Below are 27,056 nucleotides of genomic sequence, written 5' to 3'. Positions count from 1 at the left end.
ACAGGCCGCGCCGCTGCTTCGGGATTGGTAGCAGAGCTTGTGGGTGTCGCGCCTTTTCTGACGATTCGGACAACATGGCGGCCGAAGGTGGTAGCGAGTCACAGTTGAGAAGGAGAAGGCGCCGGGACACGGAGGAACCTGAAAAAAGGAAACTCGACGAGGGAGAGCTGGTAGTGGCTGTGGCCCAAGAGAACGAAGAAGAAAATGAAGAGCGCTGGGTTGGGCCCTTACCTGTAGAGGCAGCGCTGGTCAAGAAGAGGAAAGGTAGCTACAGAGATAGACACAGGGCAGGTTGGAATGCTGTGTCCCCCGAGTAGGAGAGTTCAAGCCAGACCCCAAAACGGAGGATTTGTGCCCTCGGAACAGAGGGTCGTCTTCTCACTTCTGGCCGTTCTTTACTCCCGAAATAGTTATTTGGTTTGAGTAAAGCGTCTTTTTGATAATATCTAACACAATTAATCTCTGATTTGTTACAATGGATGCTAAAGCTAATTTATGCCGGTACTTACGTGTTTGGCGCCTCTCATTTAATCCGTACAGCAGCCGTATGAGGTTGGAATTTTTAACCGCGTTTAGCAGATGTGGATAAGAATACTGGTTCTATTTAAGGTTTTCAGTTCAAGAGTGGTGTAGTGTGTTGGGCCGCCGGGGCAGGCGGTGCCTATTTAGAGTGGTAAAGAATAGGTAAAGATAATTTCAATCCTGACTCTTCCACTAATGAGTTTTCTGATATAGTTACATAAATTTCCTGGATCACAAATCTTTCATCTAAAAACCAAGGTCTGTGGTTTTCAAACCATACTCGTGAGATACCATGGCCTGAAGCATTTTTCCACTAACGTGGATTAGTGACAAAATTTTATCAACTAAAAAGGGTGGTCCAAAAAAGGGCGGGGGGGGCAGTGGTGAAAGGGACAGATTAAATTTACTTATTTTTTAAGTTATTGAAATTTTTTCCTTAAACGTATAAGACAATTAAAATGTTGTCTTTCTGAAAGTTCAAATCTTTATTACTCTCCCTACTTAAAAATTTTAAGTGATTTCTCATTATTTTCAAAACAAAGTCCAAACTCCCTAACATAGCATACAAGGTCCTTCTTGATATGATTTCTCCTTACCTCCCTCAGCGCATTTCCATTACTTCCCTCTACCAAACCCTTGTAGTTCCTTCTTACTCTGTGATCCAGCCATACTAAAACACTTGAGAATTGGGCATGCCCTTTTTCTCCTGTGAATGCCTGTGTGGCTGTCATGGTGTCTCTACCTGGAATAATTTCGCTCACCCATTTCACTTAACCTACTATTGTTCAACCTTTAACACTCAGCTCAGCTATCACCTCCTCTGGGAAACCTGTGACTTCTTCCAGTCTGGGCTAGGTTTCTAAAGTACATTGATCATAAATCTGAGGTGTGTTTATCACACTGAATTTATAGGTAGCCTTCAAATTTTATGTATCCGAATTTTGAAGAAGCTATTTTTTTGAACATTGTACATTAACACCCTTAAAGTGCATTACCTTTTTTTTACTACTAAGTCTTTCTGTTAAATGTTTCCGTAGCAATTGTTTCCTCATTACACTTGCTACATTTTTAATTGTATATTTATTCATGTGATTGTCTGATTAATGTTTCTCTTCACTGTTAAGACTGTAAACATATAAGAGCAAAGAACATGCCTGTTTTGCTCCAGTGCTTGGTACAGTGCTTTGCATATAGCAGATACTCAATAAGTATTGAATGATTGAATATTATAATGTTTATGCTCGTAATTATTTTCTTGCACTAGATTTCATGTCCTTTTTTTGTGGAAATGAGTGGAGGGAATGGAAAAATCCAAAAATATCAAAGTGCTGATATTAGCATTAGGGGACAAAAAGCTTATAAACTCGATCCAATTGAGACAATTAGATGTTCATTCTATTAGCCAGTCAGTAGTGTGTTCAGTTTGAAGAAAAAGTTGAAATTTAAAAACATGTATGAAATGTTAGAAAAATATCATTGAAGATTTTATCTAAAATCTTTAGATAAAGATTTAGGGTTTAAAACTTTCTAGAAATGGAACCATCCCCTTTAACATGTTCTTTGGACATGGGATTTTTGTACACATTTTCAGAAAGACACTATAAATGATATGGCATTACCTTTAATTAAACTGATGGTTTCTCAAGGACAGGAACTATGTGTTAATTCTTCTTTATGTCCATGTCTCTTGGAACCTAGTTTGTTTTCAGTAAATATCTGTTCAACAAGTGAACTAACAAACAGCAAAATGAATATGCATCAGATGGGATTAAATTTAGCTGCATATTACAGAAAACTTCAATATGACAGTAACGTTAAAAAGATAAAAGTCCTAAAGTAGACAATCTAGGATTGGTGTGGAGGCTCCAAGGGGACCTAGGTGCTTTCCAACTTCATGCCCAAACATCACTAGGGTATGGACCTCATCTTTGTCCTTAGTGTTTGTTAGAATTAACAGTGCTTATCTCCCAGTTCCCAGCTGTAGGACTGAATAAGGGAAGAAGGGCACAACTCTTCAAAGAGACTTCTTGACTGTTGCACAACACTTTCACTTTTATCTCATTGGCATTTGGTCACACCTAATTGCAGAGATGGTGAGAAAGATCTTGTGGCTGGATGTCAATACTCCCATATAAAAACAGGGGTTCTGTTACTAAAAATGAAGGGAAAAGTAATTTGTTGGACACAACTTTGAGTCTGCTATATAGTAGTTACGAAAAACCATGCTTAATTTAGGAACAGTCATGCTTAATTTAGGAACTTTTTATAGGCATGTTTGGCCATCATTGATTGTTTTGTTGGTTACAAGTATAATGGCATTTTTTACTAGTAAATTTTTCATAGCTCCTATAATGAAATATTTCCTCAGATTACCACTCTTAAAAATGTTTCGCCCTTGGGAAAGGTTTGAGAAGCACTCAACTGGATATTCTCTAGGATTTTCTCAGCTCCAGAAATCTAAGCATTTATTGTGTTTACCTGTTTCAAACCTAGTATCAGTGACTTCAAAGAGGATCATTGCCTTCAAGATAAACTGAGACATTCTAGATTGTCACTGGCCTCTTATTACTTATTTAAATGAGCACTAATGATTGTATCTACATGGTTAGAAATATGGTTGTGATATTTTCATGAAACTTTAAGATTTTTGGTTTTTAATGGAACCTTTATATTAAGCCAGAACCACTCAATTCTTAAGTTCTGGGAACAGTTAAATGTCTATATAGTACTTGAAAACCTGTTATGACCGACTAAATAATGGTGCTATTCAGTACTGTGAAATAAGTTACAACTGACATAACTGACACTGGATTTTTCTTTCATTATACGTGAATTGAGAGAAATTAAAATCTAGAAGAAAATACAAAATAGCATTCCAGTTGTTAAAAAATATTTTTCTTTCCTTTTTTTTCCTTAGTTCTAGAGTTTGAAAGAGTCTATCTTGATAATCTCCCCAGTGCATCCATGTATGAGCGCAGTTACATGCATAGAGATGTTATCACCCATGTGGTGTGCACCAAGTAAGTCTATCACATCTTAATTTTTTTCTAAGAAGTGTATCCTTTTTTAAAATGCTTCAGTTTTGAGATGGATTTGTAGAAGTAGCTTTAGGATATTAAGGATTTCTATTTCATTCCATAGGTTTTGTAATAGTTTATGTTAAATAAAGACCTACATGGTCTTTCCTATATCATACAAGGAATGCATTCTCTAAGACAAAATTCCCTAGTTTGTGTACATGTCTTTTGGAGATAAATGCCCAAAGGGGATGATCCAGGTAGTATCTGAGCTTCCATGAAGAAGAATCTATTAGTTAAGATGGGAGTAATTGGTAGCTGGCCTCTTCAGTACTAATGGGGAAAATGATGAGATCTAAGACATTCTGGAACTGTCACAGGACCTTCAAAATAGCTGAATAGGGATTTGTAGAAGGATAATAATAGTAATATTCTGCTCTTTGTTGAGTGCATATTATGTCCAGGTACAGTGCCAAGGCTTTTTCATAAATTGTTTCATTTATCTTAACAATCTTATAAGGTAGTATCATCTACATTTTACAGAAAAGGAAGCAGGTTTAGAGGGGTTAAATGGCAGATGAGGCTGGAGGAAAAAGGCAAGGACTAAACCCTAGAGGGTTTTCTATTTCTTATATGGAATTTGAACCTGATTGGGAGAGTAGCACCATATATATGTGTGTATGTATGTATGTATATGTGTGTATGTATGTGTGTGTGTATATATATATATATATATATATATTTATTTATTTATTTTAAGATCACTCTGGCTGTGGTGAGATGAATGGATTCAAATAGAGCAAGAATGGATACAGAGAAAGCAGTTAGGAAGCCAATACAGAAACCTAGATGAGATATGATGGTGGCTGGGATGATATTGGCAGTGAGCATGGAAAGAAGAAGATGAGTTGTTGCTCTTTGGATCAGTCTATTCTTGATCTCTTGGAGACAGTTAAAGATTTAAATTAAATATCTTTATATTTCATTTATGGGATAATTTTAACCAAATATTAACTCTTTTTTCCTAGTCCAAAGTTGTCAGTGTATAAAGCTGCATATAGGACTAGCATTCTATCACTCCAAGTTTCTTTGTTTAACCTAAGTAGCAGGATGTAATAGAAAGATTTTTGAAGATTTTATAGAAACCCAGATTTTGAAGTTAGGCAGACCCAATATTGAATGCTGCTCTCCAGCTATGGACCTGTGACAAATACATTTAACATTGTAAAACTATTTCCTAATTTTTAAAAAGGTGGTAAAAAAATATTCACCCTAACAGAGTTGCTGTAAAGGTAGTTGTAACTAAGATAATGTATGTAGAGTACTTGACATACACTAGGTTTCAACAAATGGTTTCTATTTTTATATACCTGACAGAGGAGGCTATACTGTACAAGATTTTGATACTTAAACAACCAAAATACCTTCGATAGTATATAAAACAAACTTACATTGAATTTTGCTGTATATGTAAGTAGTATGTTGGAATTTAATTATTTATCAACTTCTGAAAGATAGTACATTTTCCCTGTGAAAAGACTGCCTATAGGGTAATTTTAGCATTAAAGGACCCTAAGATCTAGTGATTCCTGGTGAGATTTTTCTTTTTCTTTTTTTTTTTTTAATGTCAAGTTCTAGCTCAATTCTGATCCTAGTTCTTGGATTTAAAATTAGTGCAGCAGAAGCTGTTATGATATCCAAAAAAGAGCATCAAATTTTGCAATGTTCTGTCTACCCTAGTATAGTGATATAGTGGTCTGCATAAAGGAAGGTTTTTTTTTTTTAACCTGTTATTTAAGAGTCCAAGATTCTCAGTGAATGATTGCTTTGGGAGTACTAAGTGATTCATAGATCTGTTTTAGAAATTAACTTCTACAATTTTATATATGCAGGACAGACTTTATTATTACTGCTAGTCATGATGGACATGTTAAATTCTGGAAAAAAGTAGAAGAGGGGATTGAATTTGTTAAACATTTTCGCAGTCACCTAGGTAAGAATTTCACTTTTTTTTTTTTTTTTTGGCTCTCTTTTAAACTGTACTGATTAAAGTTCCTTTTAAAATATTTTTTTCTTTCAATTATGTCCATTTCATTGGTGTTTACTAGAATGTTTTAATTTGATTTATTTAAATAGGAGTTATTGAGAGTATTGCAATTAGCTCTGAGGGAGCATTGTTCTGTTCCGTGGGTGATGATAAAGCAATGAAGGTGTTTGATGTAGTGAACTTTGACATGATCAATATGCTGAAGCTTGGGTGAGTCTGTTTTAAAGTATATATATTTTTTAACTTAGTGGAAGAATTCTTGAACTAAACTTCCCTGTTCCATAGGTATTTCTAAACAGAATATATTATCATTCCATTAAAAAATGTGACTTTTGATTTTACTTGGGAAAATTAAATATTATGAATCCTTGTTATGATGCTGTTTGGGGGCTCCTGCTGTGGTTTTTGTCATTAATTACAGCAGAAATGTCGCAACAGCGCCACAAAAAGGATTCATTATATCCATTTGACACTACTTAATAAATTAATGAGTATCCATCGTGTCTAATTTACCTGTACGTAGAATTAACTTCTTGTTATGCTTATTCCACTAATATGGCATTGTGTTTCTATAAGGCTTATGCACAATTTTGGAGTTGTTGGTTATTTTAACTTTGAAGTATATTGACATCCAAACTATGTGTTTAGACTGTACAGTAATGAGATTAAACAAAAGACCATACCCTGGGTAGCTTAAGCAACAGAAATTTATTTTCTCACAGTTTCGGATCCTGGAAAGTCCAAAATCAAGGTTCCAGCAGGATGTGGTTTTGATGAGGACTCTCTTCCAGGTTTCACACTTTGTCCTCATTAGGGACAGGGGAAAGAGTGGGGAATATTTCACTCTTCCACTTCTTAGAAGGCCACAGGCCTGTGGGATTAGGGCCCCACCTTTATGACCTCATTTAACCTTAATTACCTCTTTAAAACCCTTTCTCCAGATACAGTCACTTTGGAGATGTGGGCTTCACCATATGAATTGGAGGAGTAGGGGATTGGAATTACACAATTCAGTATGTAGCAGGAATTCTTTGGAATTTCCTTCAAAATCAGTTTATGAGACACTGAAGGAAATCAGTCTAATTATTTGTGGTCAGAACTTATTTTTTGACTACAAATAGAAATACCTATTGATCATGTGTCTTATTCCCCAGCTTTGTTTCCCTCAGACTTTAGCTATTTTAAAAAATCAAATCTGGGGCTTCCCTGGTGGTGCAGTGGTGGAGAGTCCGCCTGCCGATGCAGGGGACACGGGTTCGTGCCCCGGTCCGGGAAGATCCCACATGCCGCAGAGTGGCTGGGCCCGTGAGCCGTGGCCACTGGGCCTGTGCGTCTGGAGCCTGTGTTCTGCAACGGGAGAGGCCACAGCAGTGAGAGGCCTGCGTACCGCAAAAAAAAACAAAAAAAAAATCAAATCTATTCATAAATGTTGAACATTTGCCCCCTTTGAGGATATTGAAAGAGAACCAGGCATATCTTGTTTTATTGTGCTTCACAGATACTGTGGGATTTTGGGCAAATAGAAGTTTGTGGCAACCCTGCATGAACAAGTCTATACTCACCATTTTCCCAAAAGCATTTGCTCAGTTTGTGTCATTATTTCACATTTTGGAAATTCTCATATAATATTTCAACTTTTTCATTATTTTTGTATTTGTTACGGTGGTCAGTGATCTCTGATGTTACTATTACAAAACTTGCTGAAGGCTCAGATGACAATTAGCATTATTTTTAGCAATAAAATATTTTATTTTGAATTTTTATTTTTTTATACAGCAGGTTCTTATTAGTTATCCATTTTATACATATTAGTGTATCTATGTCAATCCCAATCTCCCAATTCATCACACCACCACCCTCTCCCCTCCCCCCCACCACTTTCCCCCCTTGGTGTCTATACGTTTGTTCTCTACATCTGTGTCTCAATGTCTGCCCTGCAAACTGGTTCATCTGTACCATTTTTCTAGGTTCCACATATATGCATTAATATACGATATTTGTTTTTCTCTTTCTGCCTTACTTCACTCTGTATGACAGTCTCTAGATCCATCCACATCTCTGCAAATGACCCAATTTCGTTCCTTTTTATGGCTGAATAATATTCCATTGTATATATATACGACATCTTCTTTATCCATTCATCTGTTGATGGACACTTAGGTTGCTTCCGTGACCTAGCTATTGTAAATAGCGCTGCAGTGAACATTGGAGTGCATGTGTCTTTTTGAATTATGGTTTTCTCTGGGTATATGCCCAGTAGTGGGATTGCTGGCTAATATGGTAATTCTATTTTTAGTTTTTTAAGGAACCTCCATACTGTTCTCCATAGTGGCTGTATCAATTTACATTCCCACCAACAGTGCAAGAGGGTTCCCTTTTCTCCACACCCTCTGCAGCATTTGTTGTTTGTAGATTTTCTGATGATGCCCATTCTAACTGGTGTGAGGTGATACCTCATTGTAGTTTTGATTTGCATTTTTCTAATAATTAGTGATGTTGAGCAGCTTTTCATGTACTTCTTGGCCATCTGTATGTCTTCTTTGGATTTTTGGATTGGGTTGTTTGCTTTTTTAATATTGAGCTGCATGAGCTGTTTATATATTTGGGGGATTAATCCTTTGTCCGTTGATTCATTTGCAAATATTTTACCCCATTCTTAGGGTTGCCTTTTCGTCTTGTTTGTAGTTTCCTTTGCTGTGCAAAAGCTTTTAAATTTCATTAGGTCCCATTTGTTTATTTTTGTTTTTATTTCCATTTCTCTAGGAGGTGAGTCAAAAAAGGTCTTGCTGTGATTTATGTCAGAGTGTTCTTCCTGTGTTTTCCTCTAAGAGTTTTATAATGTCCAGTCTTACATTTAGGTCTCTAATCCATTTTGAGTTTATTTTTGTGTATGGTGCTAGGGAGTGTTCTAATTTCATTCCTTTAGATGTAGCTGTCCAGTTTTCCCAGCACTACTTATTGAAGACACTGTCTTTTCTCCATTGTATATCCTTGCCAACTTTGTCGTAGATTAGTTGACCATAGGTGCGTGGGTTTATCTCTGGGCTTTCTATCCTGTTCCATTGATCTATATTTCTGTTTTTGTGCCAGTACGATACTATCTTGATAACTGTAGCTTTGTAGTATAGTCTGAAGTCCGGGAGTCTGATTCCTCCAGCTCCGTTTTGTTCCCTCAAGACTGCTCTGGCTATTTGGGGTCTTTTGTGTCTCCATACACATTTTAAAATTTTTTTGTTCTAGCTCTGTAAAAAATGCCATTGGTAATTTGATAGGGATTGCATTGAATCTGTAGATTGCTTTGGGTAGTATAGTAATTTTCACAATATTGATTCTTGCAATCCAAGGACATGGTATATCTCTGCATCTGTTTATATCATCTTTAATTTCTTTCATCAGTGTCTTATAGTTTTCTGCATACAGGTCTTTTGTCTCCCTAGCTAGGTTTATTCCTAGGTATTTATTGTTTTTTTTGTACTGGTAAATGGGAGTGTTTCCTTAACTTCTCCTTCAGATTTTTCATCATTGGTGTATAGGAATGCAAGAGATTTCTGTGCATTAATTTTGTATCCTGCAACTTTACCAAATTCATTGATTAGGTCTAGTAGTTTTCTGGTGGTATCTTTAGGATTCTCTGTGTATAGTATGTCATCTGCAAACAGTGACAGTTTTACTTCTTTATTCCAATTTTTATTCCTTTTATTTCTTTTTCTTCTCTGATTGCCATGGCTAGGACTTCCAAAACTCTGTTGAATAATAGTGGCGAGAGTGGACATCCTTGCCTTGTTCCTGATCTTAGAGGAAATGCTTTCAGTTTTTCACCATTGACAATGATGTTTGCTGTAGGTTTGTCATATATGGGCTTTATTATGCTGAGGTAGATTCCCTCTGTGCCCACTTTCTGGAGAGTTTTTATCATAAATGGGTGTTGAATTTTGTCCAAAGCTTTTTCTGCATCTATTGAGATGATCATATGGTTTTTATTCTTCAGTTTGTCAATATGGTGTATCACATGGATTGATCTGCGTATATTAAAGAATCCTTGCATCCCTGGGATAAATCCCACTTGATCATGGTGTATCATCCTTTTAATGTGTTGTTGGATTGTGTTTGCTAGTATTTTGTTGAGGATTTTTGCATCTGTATTCATCAGTGATATTGGTCTGTAATTTTCTTTTTTTGTAGTATCTTTGTCTGGTTTTGGTATTAGAGTGATGGTGGCCTCATAGAGTGAGTTTGGGAGCGTTCCTTCCTCAGCAATTTTTTGGAACAGTTTGAGAAGGATGAGTGTTAGCTCTTCTCTCAATGTTTGATAGAATTCACCTGTGAATCCATCTGGTCCTGGACTTTTATTTGTTGGAAGATTTTTAATCACAGTTTCAATTTCATTATTGTGAGTGGTCTGTTGATATTTTCTATTTCTTCCTGTTTCAGTCTTGAAAGGTAATACCTTTCTAAGAATTTGTCCATTCCTTCCAGGTTGTCCATTTTATTGGCATAGAGTTGCTTGTAGTAGTCTCTTATGATGCTTTGTATTTCTGCGGTGTCTGTTGTAACTTCTCCTTTTTCTTTTCTAATTTTATTGATTTGAGTCCTCTCTCTCTTGATGAGTCTGGCTAATGGTTTATCAATTTTGTTTATCTTCTCAAAGAACCAGATTTTAGTTTTGTTGATCTTTGCTATTGTTTTGTTTCTATTTCATTTATTTCTGCTCTGATCTTCTACTAACTTTGGATTTTGTTCTTCTTTCTATAGTTCCTTTAGGTGAAAGGTTAGATTGTTTATTTGAGATTTTTCTTGTTCCTTGAGGTAGGCTTGTATTGCTATAAACTTCCCTCTTAGAACTGCTTTTGTTGCATCCCATAGATTTTGGATTGTCATGTTTTTGTTGTCATTTGTCTCTAGGTATTTTTTTGATTTCCTCTTTGATTTCTTCAGTGATCTCCTGGATGTTTCATAGCATATTGTTTACCCTCCACATGTTTGTGTTTTTTATGTTTTTTCCCTGTAATTGATTTCTAATCTCATAGTGTTGTGGTCAGAAAAGATGCTTGATATGATTTCAGTTTTCTTAAATTTACTGAGGCTTGATTTGTGACCCAAGATGTGATCTATCCTGGAGAATGTTCCATGCGCAATTGAGAAGAACGTGTAATCTGCTGTCTTTGGATGGAATGTCCTGTAAATTAAATCTGTCTGCTCTATTGTGTCATTTAAAGCTTGTGTCTCCTTATTAATTTTCTGTTTGGATGATCTGTCCACTGGTGTAAGTGAGGTGTTAAAGTCCCCCACTATTATTGTGTTACTGTCAATTTCCTCTTTTATAGCTGCTAGCAGTTTTGCCTTATGTATTAAGGTGCTCCTATGTTGGGTGCATATATATTTATAATTGTCATATCTTCTTCTTGGATTGATCCCTTGATCATTATGTAGTGTCCTTCCTTGTCTCTTGTAACATTCATTACTTTTAAACTCTATTTTATCTGATATGAGTATTGCTACTTCAGCTTTCTTTTGATTTACATTTGCATGGAATATCTTTTTCCATCTCCTCACTTTCAGTCTGTATGTGTCCCTAGGTCTGAAGTGGGTCTCTTGTAGACAGCATATATATGGGTCTTGTTTTCGTATCCATTCAGCGAGCCTGTGTCTTTTGGTTGGAGCATTTAATCCATTCATGTTTAAGGTAATTATCAATATGTATGTTCCTATTCCCGTTTTCTTAATTGTTATGGGTTTGTTTTTGTAGGTCCTTTTCTCCTCTTGTGTTTCCCACTTAGAGAAGTTCCTTGAGCATTTGTTGTAGAGCTGGTTTGGTGGTGCTGAATTCTCTTAGCTTTTGATTTCTCCATTGAATCTGAATGAGATCCTTGCTGGGTAGAGTAATCTTGGTTGTAGGTTCTTCCCTTTCATCACTTTAAAATGTCATGCCACTCCCTTCTGGCTTGTAGAGTTTCTGCTGGGAAATCAGCTGTTAACGTTATGGGAACTCACTTGTATGTTATTGGTCATTTTTCCCTTGTTGTATTCAATAATTTTTCTTTGTCTTTAATTTTTGCCAATTTGATTACTATGTGTCTTGGCATGTTTCTCCTTGGGTTTATCCTGCCTGGCACTCTCTGCGCTTCCTGGACTTAGGTGGCTATTTCATTTCCCATGTTAGGGAAGTTTTCAACTATAATCTCTTCAAATATTTTCTCAGGTCCATTCTCTCTCACTTCTCCTTCTGGGACCCCTATAATATAAATGTTACATTTAATGTTGTCCCAGAGGTTTCTCAGGCTGTCTTCATTTCTTTTCATCTTTTTTCTTTATTCTGTTGCAGCAGTGAATTCCACCACTCTGTTCCAGGTCACTTATCCGTTCTTCTGCCTCAGTTATTCTGCTCTTGATTCCTTCTAGTGTATTTTTCATTTCAGTTATTGTATTGTTCATCTCTGTTTGTTTGTTCTTTAATTCTTCTAGGTGTTTGTTCTTTAATTCTTCTAGGTCTTTGTTAAACATTTCTTGCACCTTCTTGATCTTTGCTTCCATTCTTTTTCCGAGGTCCTGGATCATCTTCACTATCATTATTCTGAATTCTTCTTCTGGAAGGTTGCCTATCTCCACTTCCTTTAGTTGTTTTTCTGCGATTTTATCTTGTTCCTTCATCTGGTACATAGCCTTCTGCCTTTTCATCTTGTCTATCTTTCTGTGAATGTGGTTTTTGTTTCACAGGCTGCAGGGTTGTAGTTCTTCTTGCTTCTGCTTTCTGCCCTCTGGTGGATGAGGCTATCTAAGAGGCTTGTACAAGTTTCCTGATGGGAGGGACTGGTGGTGGGCAGAGCTCAGCAAAACTTTAATCTGTTTTTTCTGCTGATGGGTGGGGCTGGGTTCCCTCCCTGTTGGTTGTTTGGCCTGAGGAGACCCAACACTGGAGCCTACCGGGGCTCTTTGGTGAGGCTAATGGCAGACTCTGGGAGGGCTTGTGCCAATGAGTACTTCCCAGAACTTCTGCGGCCTGTGTCCTTGTCCTCACGGTGAGACACAGCCATCTCCCGCCTCTGCAGGACACCCTCCAACACTAGTAGGTAGGTCTGGTTCAGTCTCCTATGGGGTCACTGCTCCTTCCCCTGGGTCCGCATGCGCACACTACTTTGTGTGTGCCCTTCAAGAGTGCAGTCTGTTTACCCCAGTCCTGTCGAAGTCCTGCAGTCAAATCCCACTAGCCTTCAAAGTCTGATTCTCCAGGAATTCCTCCTCCTGTTGCCGGATCCCCAGGTTGGGAAGCCTGACGTGGGGCTCAGAACCTTCACTCCAGTGGGTGGACTTCTGTGGTATAAGTGTTCTCCAGTTTGTGAGTCACCCATCCAGCATTTATGGGATTTGATTTTATTGTGATTGCGCCCCCTCCTACCATCTCATTGTGGCTTCTCCTTTGTCTTTGGATGTGGGGTATCTTTTTTGGTGAGTTCCAGTGTCTTCCTGTCGTTAATTTTTCAGCAGGTAGTTGTGATTCTGGTGCTCTCGCAAGAGGGAGTCAATAAAATATTTTTTAATTAAGGTACGTATATATATATATATATTTATATTTTTAGACCTAGTGCGATTGCACACTTAATAGACTACAGGTAGTGTAAACATAAACTTTCATATGCCCTGGGAAACCAAAATATCCATGTGACTTGCTTTATTGCAGTTTTCACTTTATTGCAGTGGTCTGGAACCAAACCTGCAATATCTCCAAGGTATGCCTATATTTTTTAAGCTTTGATAGAAATTCTAAGAGTCCTTAAAAGGTTTTGAGCACTATCTCAATCATTGGAATAACTGTGTAACTTCTCAGACTGACTATTTTGAAGGAGACAACACACAATTGAATATATAAGTTTTGTATGTTGATGAAATATGTCCAGTTGTTTTACACTTTATCAGGTAGCATGTTCAAAGCTCATAGTTGTAAGATCAAGCTACTGATCACGAGAGTGTGATATCAGAATGTTTTTCTGTTGAGCATAGTCATAACTAAAATTTTTTTATCTTAAATATTTGAAGAATGGATTTATGAAGTATACTGTTACATGCTAACCTTTAAAAGTAAGTTATACATAGATGGAGAGGAGACATAGACAAAGATCCAAAAAACAATGCCCTGGAGTATTTTAAGGCCCACGTCTGTTCAGGTTTCCTTGTAAATAATCTGCTGTATGCAGTTCTCTTCTTGTGGTTTGATAAATCCTCAGAAGTTATTATCATTGCATTGATGAAGTCAGAAAGAGAAAAATCAGTAGCTATTCTTATTCTTCCCCATTCTGTGTCTCTGTTTGCTACTTCTGAGCAAAGAATCCAAAACAAGTAAATCACTGGCCAGGACATTGTTTGGTGATGAGAATGAGGAAGGATGCTTACTTCTTGTATTGACCTCTTTTCTTCCCCCTCAATTCTTTACTATTTTAGCTATTTTCCTGGACAGTGTGAGTGGATCTATTGCCCAGGGGATGCCATATCTTCAGTTGCTGCTTCTGAGAAGAGTACAGGAAAAATTTTCATTTATGACGGTCGAGGAGATAACCAGCCGCTACATATTTTTGACAAACTCCATACATCACCTCTTACTCAGATACGGCTAAACCCAGTTTACAAAGCAATAGTGTCTTCTGACAAATCTGGAATGATTGAATACTGGACCGGTCCTCTTCATGAATATAAATTCCCCAAAAATGTGAACTGGGAATATAAAACTGACACAGATTTATATGAATTTGCCAAGTGCAAGGCTTATCCAACCAGCATATGTTTTTCACCTGATGGGAAGAAAATAGCTACTATTGGTTCTGATAGAAAGGTTAGAATTTTCAGATTTTTAACTGGAAAACTCATGAGAGTCTTCGATGAATCACTAAGTGTAAGTGCCATATAAATTTAATCAGATTTTACTTTTGTGAAAATGTCTTTATTTTGTGCTATTTCTTAAAAGGTATTTTTTTCTGGATATGGACATTTAGATTGATGATCATTTTCTCTTAGCACATTAAAGATATTATTCAACTGTCTGCTGTCTTGCATTGTTGCTCTTCAAAACTGCCTTCCCTAGGTTTATGATTTGATAAATTCTGAGCCAGTTTTTCTTATACTTATGTGTCTTTTTTTTCAGTTTTGTTTTGTTTGCAAGTTCCTTCTTTTGAGATCCTCAAAACCCATGCTAGGCCCCCTTCTCTTCTCACTCTACACTCCTGTCTGTCTGTATGACTACTTCCAAATTTATTTTTCCAGCTTTCTATTATAAACAGACCTGGTCCTATCCTTTTATTTCATTTATTTATTTTTGCTGTCTTCATGAATGGCACAAATATCCATCTGCTTGCACAAGCCAGAATCTGAGTCATCTTTACCTGTTTTTCCTTACTGCTCTATTTAATTCATCATGAGTCCTGTTAATTTTACTTTCTGCATATACTTTACATACACTTCTTTTAGCACAGCTGTCACTACCCTAGCTCATGATCTTTTGCCTGGCCTATTGCCTGGCCTACTCCCTGCATCTATTCTGGCTTCCTCCTAATCTGTTATCCATGCTACACCCAAAGCACATATCTGATCTTGTCATACTTTGAATCTCTTAGTGACTACCTGTTGTTCTTAGGATCAAGACTAAATCGTGGCCTGCCATATTGTGCCTTCAACCTACCTCTACTACCTCTTACTCTAGCCAGTCAGGCCTTCTTTCAGTTCTTGACTATGTCCTCCACCACAGGGCCTTTGCATATGCTGTCCCTCATGTATGGAGTGACCCCTCTCCCCATTCCTCCTATTACCTATTGAACTCATCCTTCAAATCTTGAGGAGTCATTTTCCCTGGTAATCTTCCACTGTGCTTAGAGTCTCAGACAACTTTTTTTTTTTATGTGGTTCTTGTATCACTGTTTATTTTCTTTTAGAATATTTGGTCTTATTATATGATTAATTTGTATCAGCCCCCAGTAAACTAAACTGTGTGTGATTTATGGTCCTGTATCTGTTTTGCTTATGATTGTATTTCCAGCATTAAGAACAATACTTGACACATAATTACTGCTAACAAGAATTTATTGGGACTTCCCTGGCGGTCCAGTGGTTAAGACACCGCACTTCCACTGCAGGCGGCGTGGGTTCGATCCCTGGTTGGGGAACTAAGATCCTGCATGCTGCGCAGTGTGGCCAATAAAACAGAAAAAAAAAAAAAAAAGAATTTATTAGAGCATGTAGTTGTAGAATAAGCGTTTTTATCCATGCTAAGGTAATTGCTTTTTGTGGATATTTGAGTCTCATCACGTGTTTCCATCATGTGGTTCTCTAACTGCTAATGGTATGTTGAATCCTCTTGAAAGGCTGTGGGTTGAACCTTTGTAGTGCTAATGTTTACTGTATGACAGTGTCAATTCTACAATCTTGGTAGTCACCAGTTTACATTAGATTCCCTGAATTAAGTGCTTCAAAAATGTTATGACCCTTATTAGTGATACTCTTGTTTGGTGGCAAGTAGTAATAAGTTGGGTTGATCATCTGCCTGAAGGAATATGAATCCAGACAAAAGGGAAGATTTGTTTGCTAATCAAATCATCCTCATAACTCATTTTCTTATTGGAAGAATATAGCTTTCCATTATGCTTTTAGGAGAAGGAGAAACCTTTCCTTGCGATATTTTCTTCTTTGATGGTGGCTGGTGACTACATATTGGTTTCAACTTAAATATAATTTTAAAACTCTTTACAACTTACGGCTCTTCCCAGATTCCTTAAGAAAAGAAATACTTAAAATCTATTCTCTGGATATAAATCTCTTAACACATATACTCTGAGATGTTCAATCCACTATTTCTTCACTGTTGTCTTTAACATTTGTTGAAATTATAGGACTGAGGTAATATGAGAAGGTCAGCAGCAAAGTGTATGATAGAAGTTGAAATTCAGAATAAGAGAGTTTGGAAAAAAAAAAGGCAAATGCCAGTTAAATTATGTACAATGCTAATGACTGGTTAATGACTAGAATCTCATAGTCCCATGTTAAGGGAGGGAGCTTCTAACTAGTTAGAGCCCTGGTTTAATAGACAAATTTAATTAGATGGTATGAAGTTGTATCTTCTGGTATTTTATTAATCAGGAGCACTGCATATGGCCATGCAGTTGTGTATTACAGAGGTCCAATTATTAAAGCTAGAATACTATAAAAAAAAAGATACTGATGTGCTTAAAAGGTTGGATTAAATTTATTAAATACATATATATGGGCAGATGGCCATGTACAGACTTTAAGTCTTGAAAATGAATCTTCTCTCTAGCAAAAATAATCAAGGGTCCCACACTACAAAAATGTAGTCTGGCATCTAGGCTATTTCTGGCAAATGAGTAAAGCAATATATCAGTCTCGGAGACTGGAGACAAGAAACCCTAATGACCAAGCTTTTTAGCTATTCTTTAAGAACTTGGCCTCATCTTGTTCCCTAACACATACCTCCTTTACATTTTTGGAGTTATGTATGTTGTTCTTTCCATATCAGAAAAACTGGATATTTCATTAATGCAAGCATGAAAAAAAGAAGTATATGGGACATAAGCCTGACTTCTTTTCATCTGCAATAGAGAGCTACTTTTGATTTCTGCAGTTTGATGCCCTAAATATCTAGAAAACTGTAAAGATCACATCTTTGGGGAGGCTGGTAGTGTGATAGTACATAGTAATTGAGATGTGACCTCCATCTTGAAAGCTGTGTATTAAATATCTAAAGAAAAGTAAACCAAATGTCCAAAATAAAGGGCACTCATAAAAATATTCGTCTATCCTAAACCACATATTCCTAATGATAATTAACTGTAATGGTGCTCCAAAATAACTTGAAACATTTTCTGAACTATGAAATTGTTATAAATTAGTGAAATCATAAAAGAGTTCATTCATTCAACAAAAATGGAGTGCTTGTTATATGGCAGGCCCATGATCCTTGTACAAGGACCTCACAGTCCATAGCTGCACTGTCCAGTTTAATAGCCACTAACCACATATGGCTGTTGAACACTTGGTATGTGACTGGTCCAAATTGAGCTGGACTGAGTATAAAATACACACTGGACTTCAAAGACAATATAAGAAAAAAAGAATATATCTCAATTTTTAAATACTGCTTAATGTTTTAATATCTTTATTTTGCTTTTTTATATTTTTTGTTACTTAAATTTAAATCATCTGATAATATTTTAGATATATTGGGTTGAATAAAACATTAAGATTAATTTTATCTGTTTATTTTTACTTTGTTTAATGTAGCTACTAAAAAATTTTAAATTATATATGTGGTTTGCATTATATTTCTATTGGAAAGTGTTAGTCTGTGGCTTATAAAATGCAGCAGATATATTGTTTCTGCAGAGAAAGCAGTAGTTATGTTTACTCTTTTATTTTTTTCATTAGAAGAACCAGTTAGTATAAATACTATTTTTTATGATTGAACTTACTAACATCTTTTGATTTCCTGCTTCAAGTGTTTAGAATACTCCTTAAGAAGATATGTAAGTACATAAACTGTTAGTGGCTCTTAATGTATACTCTGCTTTTATTTAAATTCTCTTTCCCTTTATCATGTAACATTTTTTGTTAATAAATGGTTTGTTTCCTAGATGTTTACTGAACTGCAGCAGATGAGGCAACAGCTACCAGACATGGAATTTGGCCGACGCATGGCTGTAGAACGTGAATTGGAGAAGGTGGATGCAGTAAGATTAATTAATATAGTTTTTGATGAAACTGGACACTTTGTACTCTATGGAACAATGCTGGGCATTAAAGTTATAAATGTAGAAACAAACCGGTAAGCTTTAATATAATTTATGCTTTTTAAAAATGTACTTTTAAGGGACCATTTCCTCCTTTTGGGAAACAATGGGAGTTTTGTTTGTTCTAAGACAAGTGGAATGGTCCCAAATGTCTAAGCTTAACCAAATGTTTTGACTGGATTTTTCTGTGGTCTTTTGGTTGTTTATAATCTTATGTAAAAAGTTTCCACTCATGTTTGTAAAAGAAATGGAAGGAAGATATGCATAGTTTCAATTTTTTTTTTTAACAAGTTTCAGTCTGTCTTTTGCTTATTGATTTAAATTAGCCTGGTTCATGTTAAATGTTGCCAAATATTTTAACCACAGAATTCAGCATTACATCCTGCTAGACATAAAATCAGAAGTTAAAATGTATGAAACCACAAAAAGCCTTTTGTGCAAACAGCCCATTTGGTCTTAGAACAAAATTGCTATAATCAGATACTATCACAGAATGTAAATGAAAAGAACTTAAAGTATATTTAAAGGAAAAAAATCTTGTGCTATACATTCTCACATATAAACAAATTTATATTGTAGTTCTTGGCAATACAAAATCTTTGAAGACTTGCAGAAAGATTAAAATGATAGGGATAGGTTAAAACTGTATGACTGAATGATTGTTATTGTTTTAATCTGAAAATTATAGATAGCTACCAATTTAAAATAACTTTTTTGGGGGAGAAGGAGAGGTAGAAAAACACTTTAAAAACCTTTCACTAGTTATTTTGTACAAAGATAAAGAATATAGTTGATTCCTAGCTTTTATCTGTAAAGTTGTTATAACTGGAGTTAATCCTGATAATTTTGTTGAATAAAATATTGTTGTATTTTCCAGGTGTGTGCGGATCTTAGGCAAGCAAGAAAATATTAGAGTGATGCAATTGGCGTTGTTCCAGGGAATAGCCAAAAAACATCGTGCTGCAACTACTATAGAAATGAAAGCTTCTGAAAACCCTGTTCTTCAGAATATTCAAGCTGACCCAACAATAGTCTGTACATCTTTCAAAAAGAATAGATTTTATATGGTATGTGGAAGTACTAGGAGATAGACTTTAATGTTTCTTCCAGTTTAGTTGGAGTTTTATTTTTTTAGCTTGTGCTTTCAACTGAAGAAAATGTTGGCAATAATAGCAGACTTTCTAAACAACCAGAATACCATCTTATAACATTAATATTGCAGAATTTTTAACTAGGGTTTGATTTTAAGTATTTCTGTACTGTTTTACATCCTGTTTTGAACATTTTTCAACCTGGCTTCTACAACGATTTGTGCTAAGATGATAGTAAGTGGCTATGATAGTTTTTGCTGTGGAGTTTTTAAAATTCTTGTTTTAGTATTTTTCACCTTTTACTCTTGAACATAACTTGCACACCTCCTTCTCTACATACATATTTTTACCTTTTGATTCCATTGTAATGATGCTACCTTGGAATTGTACATTCCTGAGGGATTTTTTTTTTCTGGAGAACTAAAAGTACTTTGCAGTGTTCACTAAGATTGGACTCAAAATCAAACTACTAAGCTATCTAGGAGTAGCACCGTTCTGATTGTTCAAACAGAAAAATCTGAAGTGTAGACACTTCTGTGCTTGCATTCTATCCTTCACAATCAGAGACTTTCTAAGACCCAAATGTGATTATTTCTCTGCCTGAAATCCTTTAATAACTCCCCAGCTATCTATATCAGCTGCCCTCCTAGTTTATCTTTCTTCATTTTTAGTTCATTTGCTATACTGACCATACTGAACTTGATCCCATTTACAAGATTTGAGTGTTCTTTTTACTGGTAGGTGTTTGCACAGGTTATTCCTTCTACCAGCCACACACCTTTCCCCAGTTCCTACTCATACTTCTGGTCTCAGCTTGGAAGCCTTCTCTTGACATTAAGTCTGGATTAGGTGTGCCTGCTTGTGTAATGTGTCACACTTTTTGGAATAATTTGCTGATTTTTGGTGGGGGGGGGGTGTCTCTGACACTATCCTCTCTTCCTCAAGATAATATAAAATCCATAATTACAGGGCACTATGTTTTCTTCACATATCAAACTCCACAGAGTTTGGTAAAGTATCTGGCCCATTATAGTATACTCATTCGTTCATCTGACACATTAGAAGCAGCTGTGATGCTATGAAGGATACCAGCATTTGGTAAATGTAGGAATAGCAGTTTATCTCCTCCAACCAAGCTTTTAGCCTAAAATGGGTATATTCTTTTAAGAGGAGAATTTTGCTTATAACTTTCAAAGTCATTGTTAAAGATTTCTTAATATATGTTAAAGGAAAATAATTTTTCTTGTTTTTACCTGTAATTTAACTGTTTTGAAGGTAAAAATAAATCAAAAGATAATTCTTGATATACACTAAAAACACATATACTAATTTTCCATCCACTTTATTTAAAAACTTTAACAAATTTTCTTTCTTAATCTTTCCTCAGAGTTCATGCTTATGTTGATTAAACCATACATGTTCCTTGGAAACTTTGAAGAAATAGAAAAACAAAATGTTAAGTCACTCACTGTGTATTTATACTGCTAACATTTTAATGAATTTTTTATTAGATGTACATATTCTTAAGCAAACCTAAAATGGTAAACATATACACAAATTTCGTATCCCTTTTTTCAAATCCACTATCATGAAATAAAAGTAAAATTTTACAGAATTTGAACTTTAATAGTTCCACATGTTAACTAAATCAAGATAACTTTTTAAATTCACATAATTAAATAGTACAACAGACATGCCATTCCTTTGATAACTGGAGAATAATATGTTAAGGCAGTAACATCCTAGCTTAGTTGTTCCTTTATTTGGAATTGATCCAAGTAGATCAAGGAATGACATTAGGCAAGACAGGGCCTGGGCACTAGCTTTACCTTCCTGGAACTTAGTTGACATCCAGTAGAACTTTCTTGGGGGAAAAGATTTCTGCTTATTGAGAGTCAAATAAAAGAAACAGGCCTTGAGAAGTCCAGAATTTCAACAACTGAAAGATTTTTCTCAATTCTCCGTAGACCCCGAGGATCCTGAGATTTCTACAACTTCACTCAAAATGTAATCCTTTCTTCCAAGCTTCAGAGTTTAGATAGATCAGATGGGCTCTGACCAAAAAAAAAAAAAAAAGATCACGATCCATTACTGATTCATCTTTGAATCCTCATCCTACCAGCACAAGGTCCTACTCATAGAAATAACAATTATTAATATGTATATAGTGCCTTCTATATGTTAGGCACTGTTTTCTAAGCACCTTACATCCCTTCATTTAATCTTCATATCAGGTGCCATTTTGAGGTAGTTTTTATTATTATCCCCATTTATGAATGAGGAAATGAAAGTAATCAATTTACTTCCCCAAAGTCACATAACTAGTTAAGTGGCAGAGCTGGAATTCAAACTCAGGCAATCTAAATAGAGAAAAGTAAGCAATAAATTGCAGGTTAGGTAGGACATACTAGAAGGCAGAAGCAGAGAGCTACCTCAAATAAAACTGCATCTTGTTAAATGGGTACCCATAAAAATTTCCACCAAAAAAATTAAATTCCATTTGAAATCATACATCTTTGTCATATTAATTTTCATATTAGACAAGTGTAGAAGTAATTTAGCTGCCTTACACATCCTATGATAGGAAGTGATTCCTGAAATAAGCATTTATTCTGATGTGAATTCTTAGTTTCCTCAAATACTTCATTAGAAATGAAATTTTCTTGTTCGTAAATTTTAACCAGATGAAAAATTTAATTCATTTACTCACTTTTTATTTTCCTCCTTGAGTTTACTAAACGAGAACCAGAAGATACAAAAAGTGCAGATTCTGACCGAGATGTTTTTAATGAGAAACCTTCTAAAGAAGAAGTCATGGCAGCTACTCAAGCTGAGGGACCTAAACGAGTGTCAGATAGTGCCATTATCCACACGAGCATGGGAGACATTCACATCAAACTTTTTCCTGTTGAGTATGTACTGTTTTTGTTGTCGTAAATAAACACCAGTGTAAATGTGTATATTTGAAGAAACTATGCAACTTAAAATTCTTGCTATTTTGACTTAAGGAATTTAGAAGAATTGAAATGTTAGAGCATCTTTCCTGAGCTTTCTGATAACTGTTAAGCTAGGAAATGGGAAAATTTTATAAATATATACACATACTTCAATATACATACTTCACGGGTTTATTATTATAAGGACAGAATATCGTAGCTATGACAGTGCTGAATGTAACTGTAAAGTGATAAATATATATTACCACCATCAACTACACATTCCAACTATAGGTTTTGTGGGTCACTTGTTATAACTGGCTTTCCTCTCAAAGCACATCTTTAAGGGGAGGATAATTATTTTTCCTTCCTGATGTTTGAAAAGTTTGCAGAATTAACATACAATACTAAATACGATACAGTATGGCTGGCTATTCTTGATCCAAAAGATGACATCTTTTACAATTCCTTGACTTAAAAGTACTTAGTTATTTTGGATATGAATGTTTTATGTCCAGTGTTTTACCATATCATGGCATTGAACAAAAAACTAGGCAGTTCTAGACTCCTGGACCATCTCATTTTAAGCATTCAGAACCCATGCATCCATTAAGCCTATTCCCTGATGTGCTTGGTACAGATTCTCCTGACTCCCTCTGCCATTCCCAGCTTTAGGAGCTATTACATGATAAAGTACTGTATTAAATTGTCTCATGAGATTAGTGAATATTATTTAGGAAGTGTATCTGAATGTGTGATTGTCATTTAAAGTTTATTAAATTTAGTAGCTGTCATATCAGTGAATTAGTCATTGGTCAGGAAATATCACCATACTATATCTTTTTTTTTTTTTTTTTTTTTTTTTTTTTTTGGCGGTACACGGGCCTCTCACTGCTGTGGCCTCTCCCGTTGTGGAGCACAGCCTCCAGACACGCAGGCTCAGCAGCTATGGCTCACGGGCCCAGCCGCTCCGCGACATGTGGGATCCTCCCAGACCGGGGCACGAACCCGTGTCCCCTGCATCGGCAGGCGGACTCTCAACCACTGCACCACCAGGGAAGCCCTATATCATTTTTTTTAATAAGAAAATTACCTTTTCCAGGAACTTAACCCACTACGTGCAGTGGGTTAAGGTGTTATGGTTGTTTTTTTTAAAACTCCTCAATGACTTTGGAATCTAAATACTGTCAAACTCAAATATAATAAGCAGGCATGATCTAAAGATAGTATATTAAACTGTAAGAATAGGCTACTGCTTATATGCCCTGTCAACTCTTGCTTGTCCTGAGATCAGAAGAAATTATGAAAAGAAGACTGTCCTTCTGAAACAGTCAGAAGATTCTGAAAACACCATTAGGAAGCTGAACTACAAAGACAACTGTCATAAGGTGCTCCAATTAATTTTCATGTTTTTAATATATGTCTTACTAGGTGCCCTAAGACAGTGGAAAACTTCTGTGTTCACAGCAGAAATGGTTATTATAATGGACATACATTTCATCGCATAATTAAGGTCAGTTATGCAAATTTTATGTGATTTAAGGAATAGTATGTTATTGCATAACAAGAGGTTTAAAACCTAAGGAATCTTGTTCTCTCACACTTAGCAGTTTATTAGGAATAGGAAAAATGGACTATGGAAGTCAAAAGAAGAATGGATGGTCATGAATCAGATCTAGAATCAAGGATAAGAATAATAGCATGGTTACCTTTTTAGAAACACTGCAGCAATTAAAGCAGTTAAAGCAAAGGGTCAGATAATGAATAAAGGATGTTGCTGAGATAAGACCAACAGCCAAGGTAACCAGTTCCTAGTGGCTAGATAAGGTCTGGATTTAGAAGATAAGATTAAATAATAGAAGAGCCATGTTGCCACTTTATCTGTGAAAACTACCATTAATACCTGACGAGCAGAATGAACTCAGCCCAGGATTTTGTTGAGCAGCATTCCATAAAATGGATGGAGCAGTGATGTAGTTCTTGATTACTGGCAGGTCAGAAATGTCAGGAGAGGTCTTCCCTGGTGGCGCAGTGGTTAAGAATCTGCCTGCCAATGCAGGGGACACGGGTTCAAGCCCTGCTCTGGGAAGATCTCACATGCTGCAGAGCAACTAAGCCTGTGCACCACAACTACTGAGCCTGCACTCTAGAGCCCACGAGCCACAGTTACTGAGTCCAAGTGCCACAACTACTGAAGCCCGCGTGCCTAGAGCCTGTGCTCCACAACAAGAGAAGCCACCCAGTGAGAAGCCCGCAAACCGCAACGAAGAGTAGCCCCCGCTCGCCGCAACTAGAGAAAAAGCCCAGGTGCAGCAACAAAGACCCAAGGCAGTCAAAAATAAAAATAAATAAATTTAAAGAAAAAATTTAAAAAGAAAGAAATGGCAGGAGAAACGCCAGAAGGAAAAATCAGATTTCAGGGTTCTGAAGGAATTAGTGAAGTGACTCACCAGAAAATCCAGTGTTTAGGGAAAGGGAAGAGAGAAGAATGGGGCAATTATGTTAAGACCTAACACATTATGTAAGATCCTAAAACTTATCTAAATTATTAATTGGCTTTAGATTACTGAGCCAGATAGTACCTATCTATAAATGGAAAGACCTTTACATTTTTGTTTCCATCATTGAAATAAGGTAGCAGTTAAGCAATGGAAATATATCATCCAAATTAAAGTATAACTAAGAGTTTAATAAAATTACTTTATAGAATGACTGTTAATAAAGTTAAGATTTTATTGACTACAAAGCACTCTTGACAAACATAAGACTCCAAAGCATACATTATATGTAACACGTGTAATGTGATTTTATCTCCTTTCTGTTAAGGGCTTCATGATTCAGACAGGAGATCCAACAGGTACTGGTATGGGAGGAGAAAGCATATGGGGAGGAGAATTTGAAGATGAATTTCATTCAACATTACGACATGACAGACCATATACACTCAGCATGGCCAACGCTGGCTCGAATACTAATGGATCCCAGTTTTTCATAACAGTAGTACCAACGGTAAGTAGAACAGCATTGTCTATAAGCCAAAGATTCATAGATTTTGATCTAAGAGAGTGAATTTAGTAGAAAAGAGAGCTTTATTATTCTCTACATTATTTATATATGCCAGGATATAAAAATGAAAACAATTTAGAGAAGAAACTGTAAAATTACCTAACAAATCAGATTTTACTTTGTAAAACAGTACTTTTGTAATTCAGGACACTGCAGTTTAAGTCAACTCTGCCACTATTAATTGGACAATCCAAAACAAATTATTTTACCTCTGGACTTGTTTCCTCATCTTTAGAATGAGAGGATTAGAGTGTAAGAATTCCCAATTTTAAGATATTTTTTTCCACATTTTTATGTCTCTGAAATCAGAATGCAGCCCTTAATCAATGACATTGTAGATTTAATGAAATACAGTGTAAGAATATCTAGCTCTATTGCTATGCAGTTCCACAAAATTATAAAAATTACACATTTTATTTTTTAGACGTAGGCACCGAGCAGTAAAGGAAAAATACTTATAACTATTGTCTGCCAGGCACATAATCTCATGTAATATTCACAATACTTCTACTATCACTATACCCAGTTTTAAAAAATGGATGAGGAAACAGACCTGATTAACTTGACAAACGTCAAGTAAGTAGCAGAGCCAGAGTTTGAGCTCCTGTCTCTCTGATGCCAAAGCACATGCTGCCTAAACTATTCCAAACTGCTTCTTGTGCAGGGTAAGATTCGTGCAGAAAACTTTTAAAGCCTTAGCCATAATTCTTTAAGCCATGCAAAGAACTTAGCTTCAGAAAACATCTTCAAGTGCTGTTTGGTCTGAAAGATGCAGATATTTAATTAAACATTAGATTATGCTTTTATATTTTTTAATATAACATGGAAATTACTCTTAAAAGCTGCTAAGTGAAAGTATTTTTTAATTATATTTTTAAATGAAGCTGAAGTTTAAATTCTCTTTAATTTGCTCACCCAGAGGGTGTGATTTAAGAATTTGGAGTTCACCAAGATTTTCTATTTGTCCTCCAACATAGCCTTGGCTTGATAATAAGCACACAGTGTTTGGACGAGTGACTAAAGGAATGGAAGTTGTACAGAGGATCTCCAACGTCAAAGTCAATCCCAAAACAGATAAGCCCTATGAGGATGTCAGCATCATAAATATTACTGTCAAGTAAAATAAGATTTGTCTCATTGTCTTTGTAAATAAAAATACACATATTAAACACAGGATTATTTTACATAAGGAAGCTCTTAAGATTTATTTTTATATTTTTCATTAAAGGCCATTTTTTAAAAACTCTGCCTTTGAGTTTTCTTGCAGTATTTCTCATCCTGAGGTGATAAACTGAAATGGACCAAAATTCAGGCAAATAGCACTCCTTATACATAATTTCTCATGAGACTGAAAACCATATTAAACAATGAGAATGGTATGCATTTGTTCCTTAGTTTTTTAAAAATGTGCCAGATAGTCTGCCCTCAAATGTTTCCTTAGATCCAATAAGAAAGGGTCAAGATGTGACAGTGATATACCATTTCCTTTTACAAAAGGTTTGTGTTACATGCCAAATAGTTTTGTCCTTTGATCACTGTTAAGTAGTAAGTAGTGGTAAGTAAAACTTCAATAAATAAATAGGAAGTGCCTTTGG

At 35.8% G+C, this 27,056-nt stretch overlaps 1 protein-coding gene across 4 annotated transcripts; it reads left to right on the top strand.

The window, feature by feature from the left end:
• PPWD1 (peptidylprolyl isomerase domain and WD repeat containing 1) lies at window positions 1-27,056 on the top strand. Of its 4 annotated transcripts, none has more exons than XM_027101011.1 (11): window positions 1-264; window positions 3,440-3,542; window positions 5,432-5,532; window positions 5,676-5,796; window positions 14,020-14,467; window positions 18,213-18,403; window positions 19,246-19,435; window positions 22,190-22,371; window positions 23,827-23,908; window positions 25,222-25,404; window positions 26,439-27,056. In XM_027101011.1, the coding sequence occupies exons 1-11, from the start codon at window positions 75-77 to the stop codon at window positions 26,580-26,582; spliced, it is 1,935 nt and encodes a 644-aa protein (XP_026956812.1). In that variant the 5' UTR covers window positions 1-74; the 3' UTR covers window positions 26,583-27,056. The 4 variants fall into 4 exon arrangements, with proteins under 4 accessions (XP_026956812.1, XP_026956813.1, XP_026956814.1 ...); XM_027101012.1 differs by having other exon boundaries at window positions 60-264; window positions 26,381-26,493; XM_027101014.1 differs by lacking the exon at window positions 1-264 and adding an exon at window positions 4,917-5,009 and having other exon boundaries at window positions 3,438-3,542.

Source organism: Aethalodelphis obliquidens, unplaced genomic scaffold, assembly GCF_003676395.1.
Source record: "Aethalodelphis obliquidens isolate GAN/ISIS:26980383/991018 unplaced genomic scaffold, ASM367639v1 scaffold4, whole genome shotgun sequence".
NCBI classification, from domain to species: Eukaryota; Metazoa; Chordata; class Mammalia; order Artiodactyla; family Delphinidae; genus Aethalodelphis; species Aethalodelphis obliquidens.
The sequence above is the reverse complement of the archived record's forward strand: the minus strand, read 5'-3'. Positions and strand labels throughout refer to the sequence as shown.

Excerpts from the sequence above, each read along its gene's own strand:
- PPWD1 (XM_027101011.1), top strand. The coding sequence starts at position 75 with ATGGCGGCCGAAGGTGGTAGCGAGTCACAGTTGAGAAGGAGAAGGCGC. Across the intron at positions 14,468-18,212 it reads TCTTCGATGAATCACTAAGT|ATGTTTACTGAACTGCAGCA; the intron begins GTAAGTGCCATA and ends TTTGTTTCCTAG. Across the intron at positions 25,405-26,438 it reads TCATAACAGTAGTACCAACG|CCTTGGCTTGATAATAAGCA; the intron begins GTAAGTAGAACA and ends CCTCCAACATAG.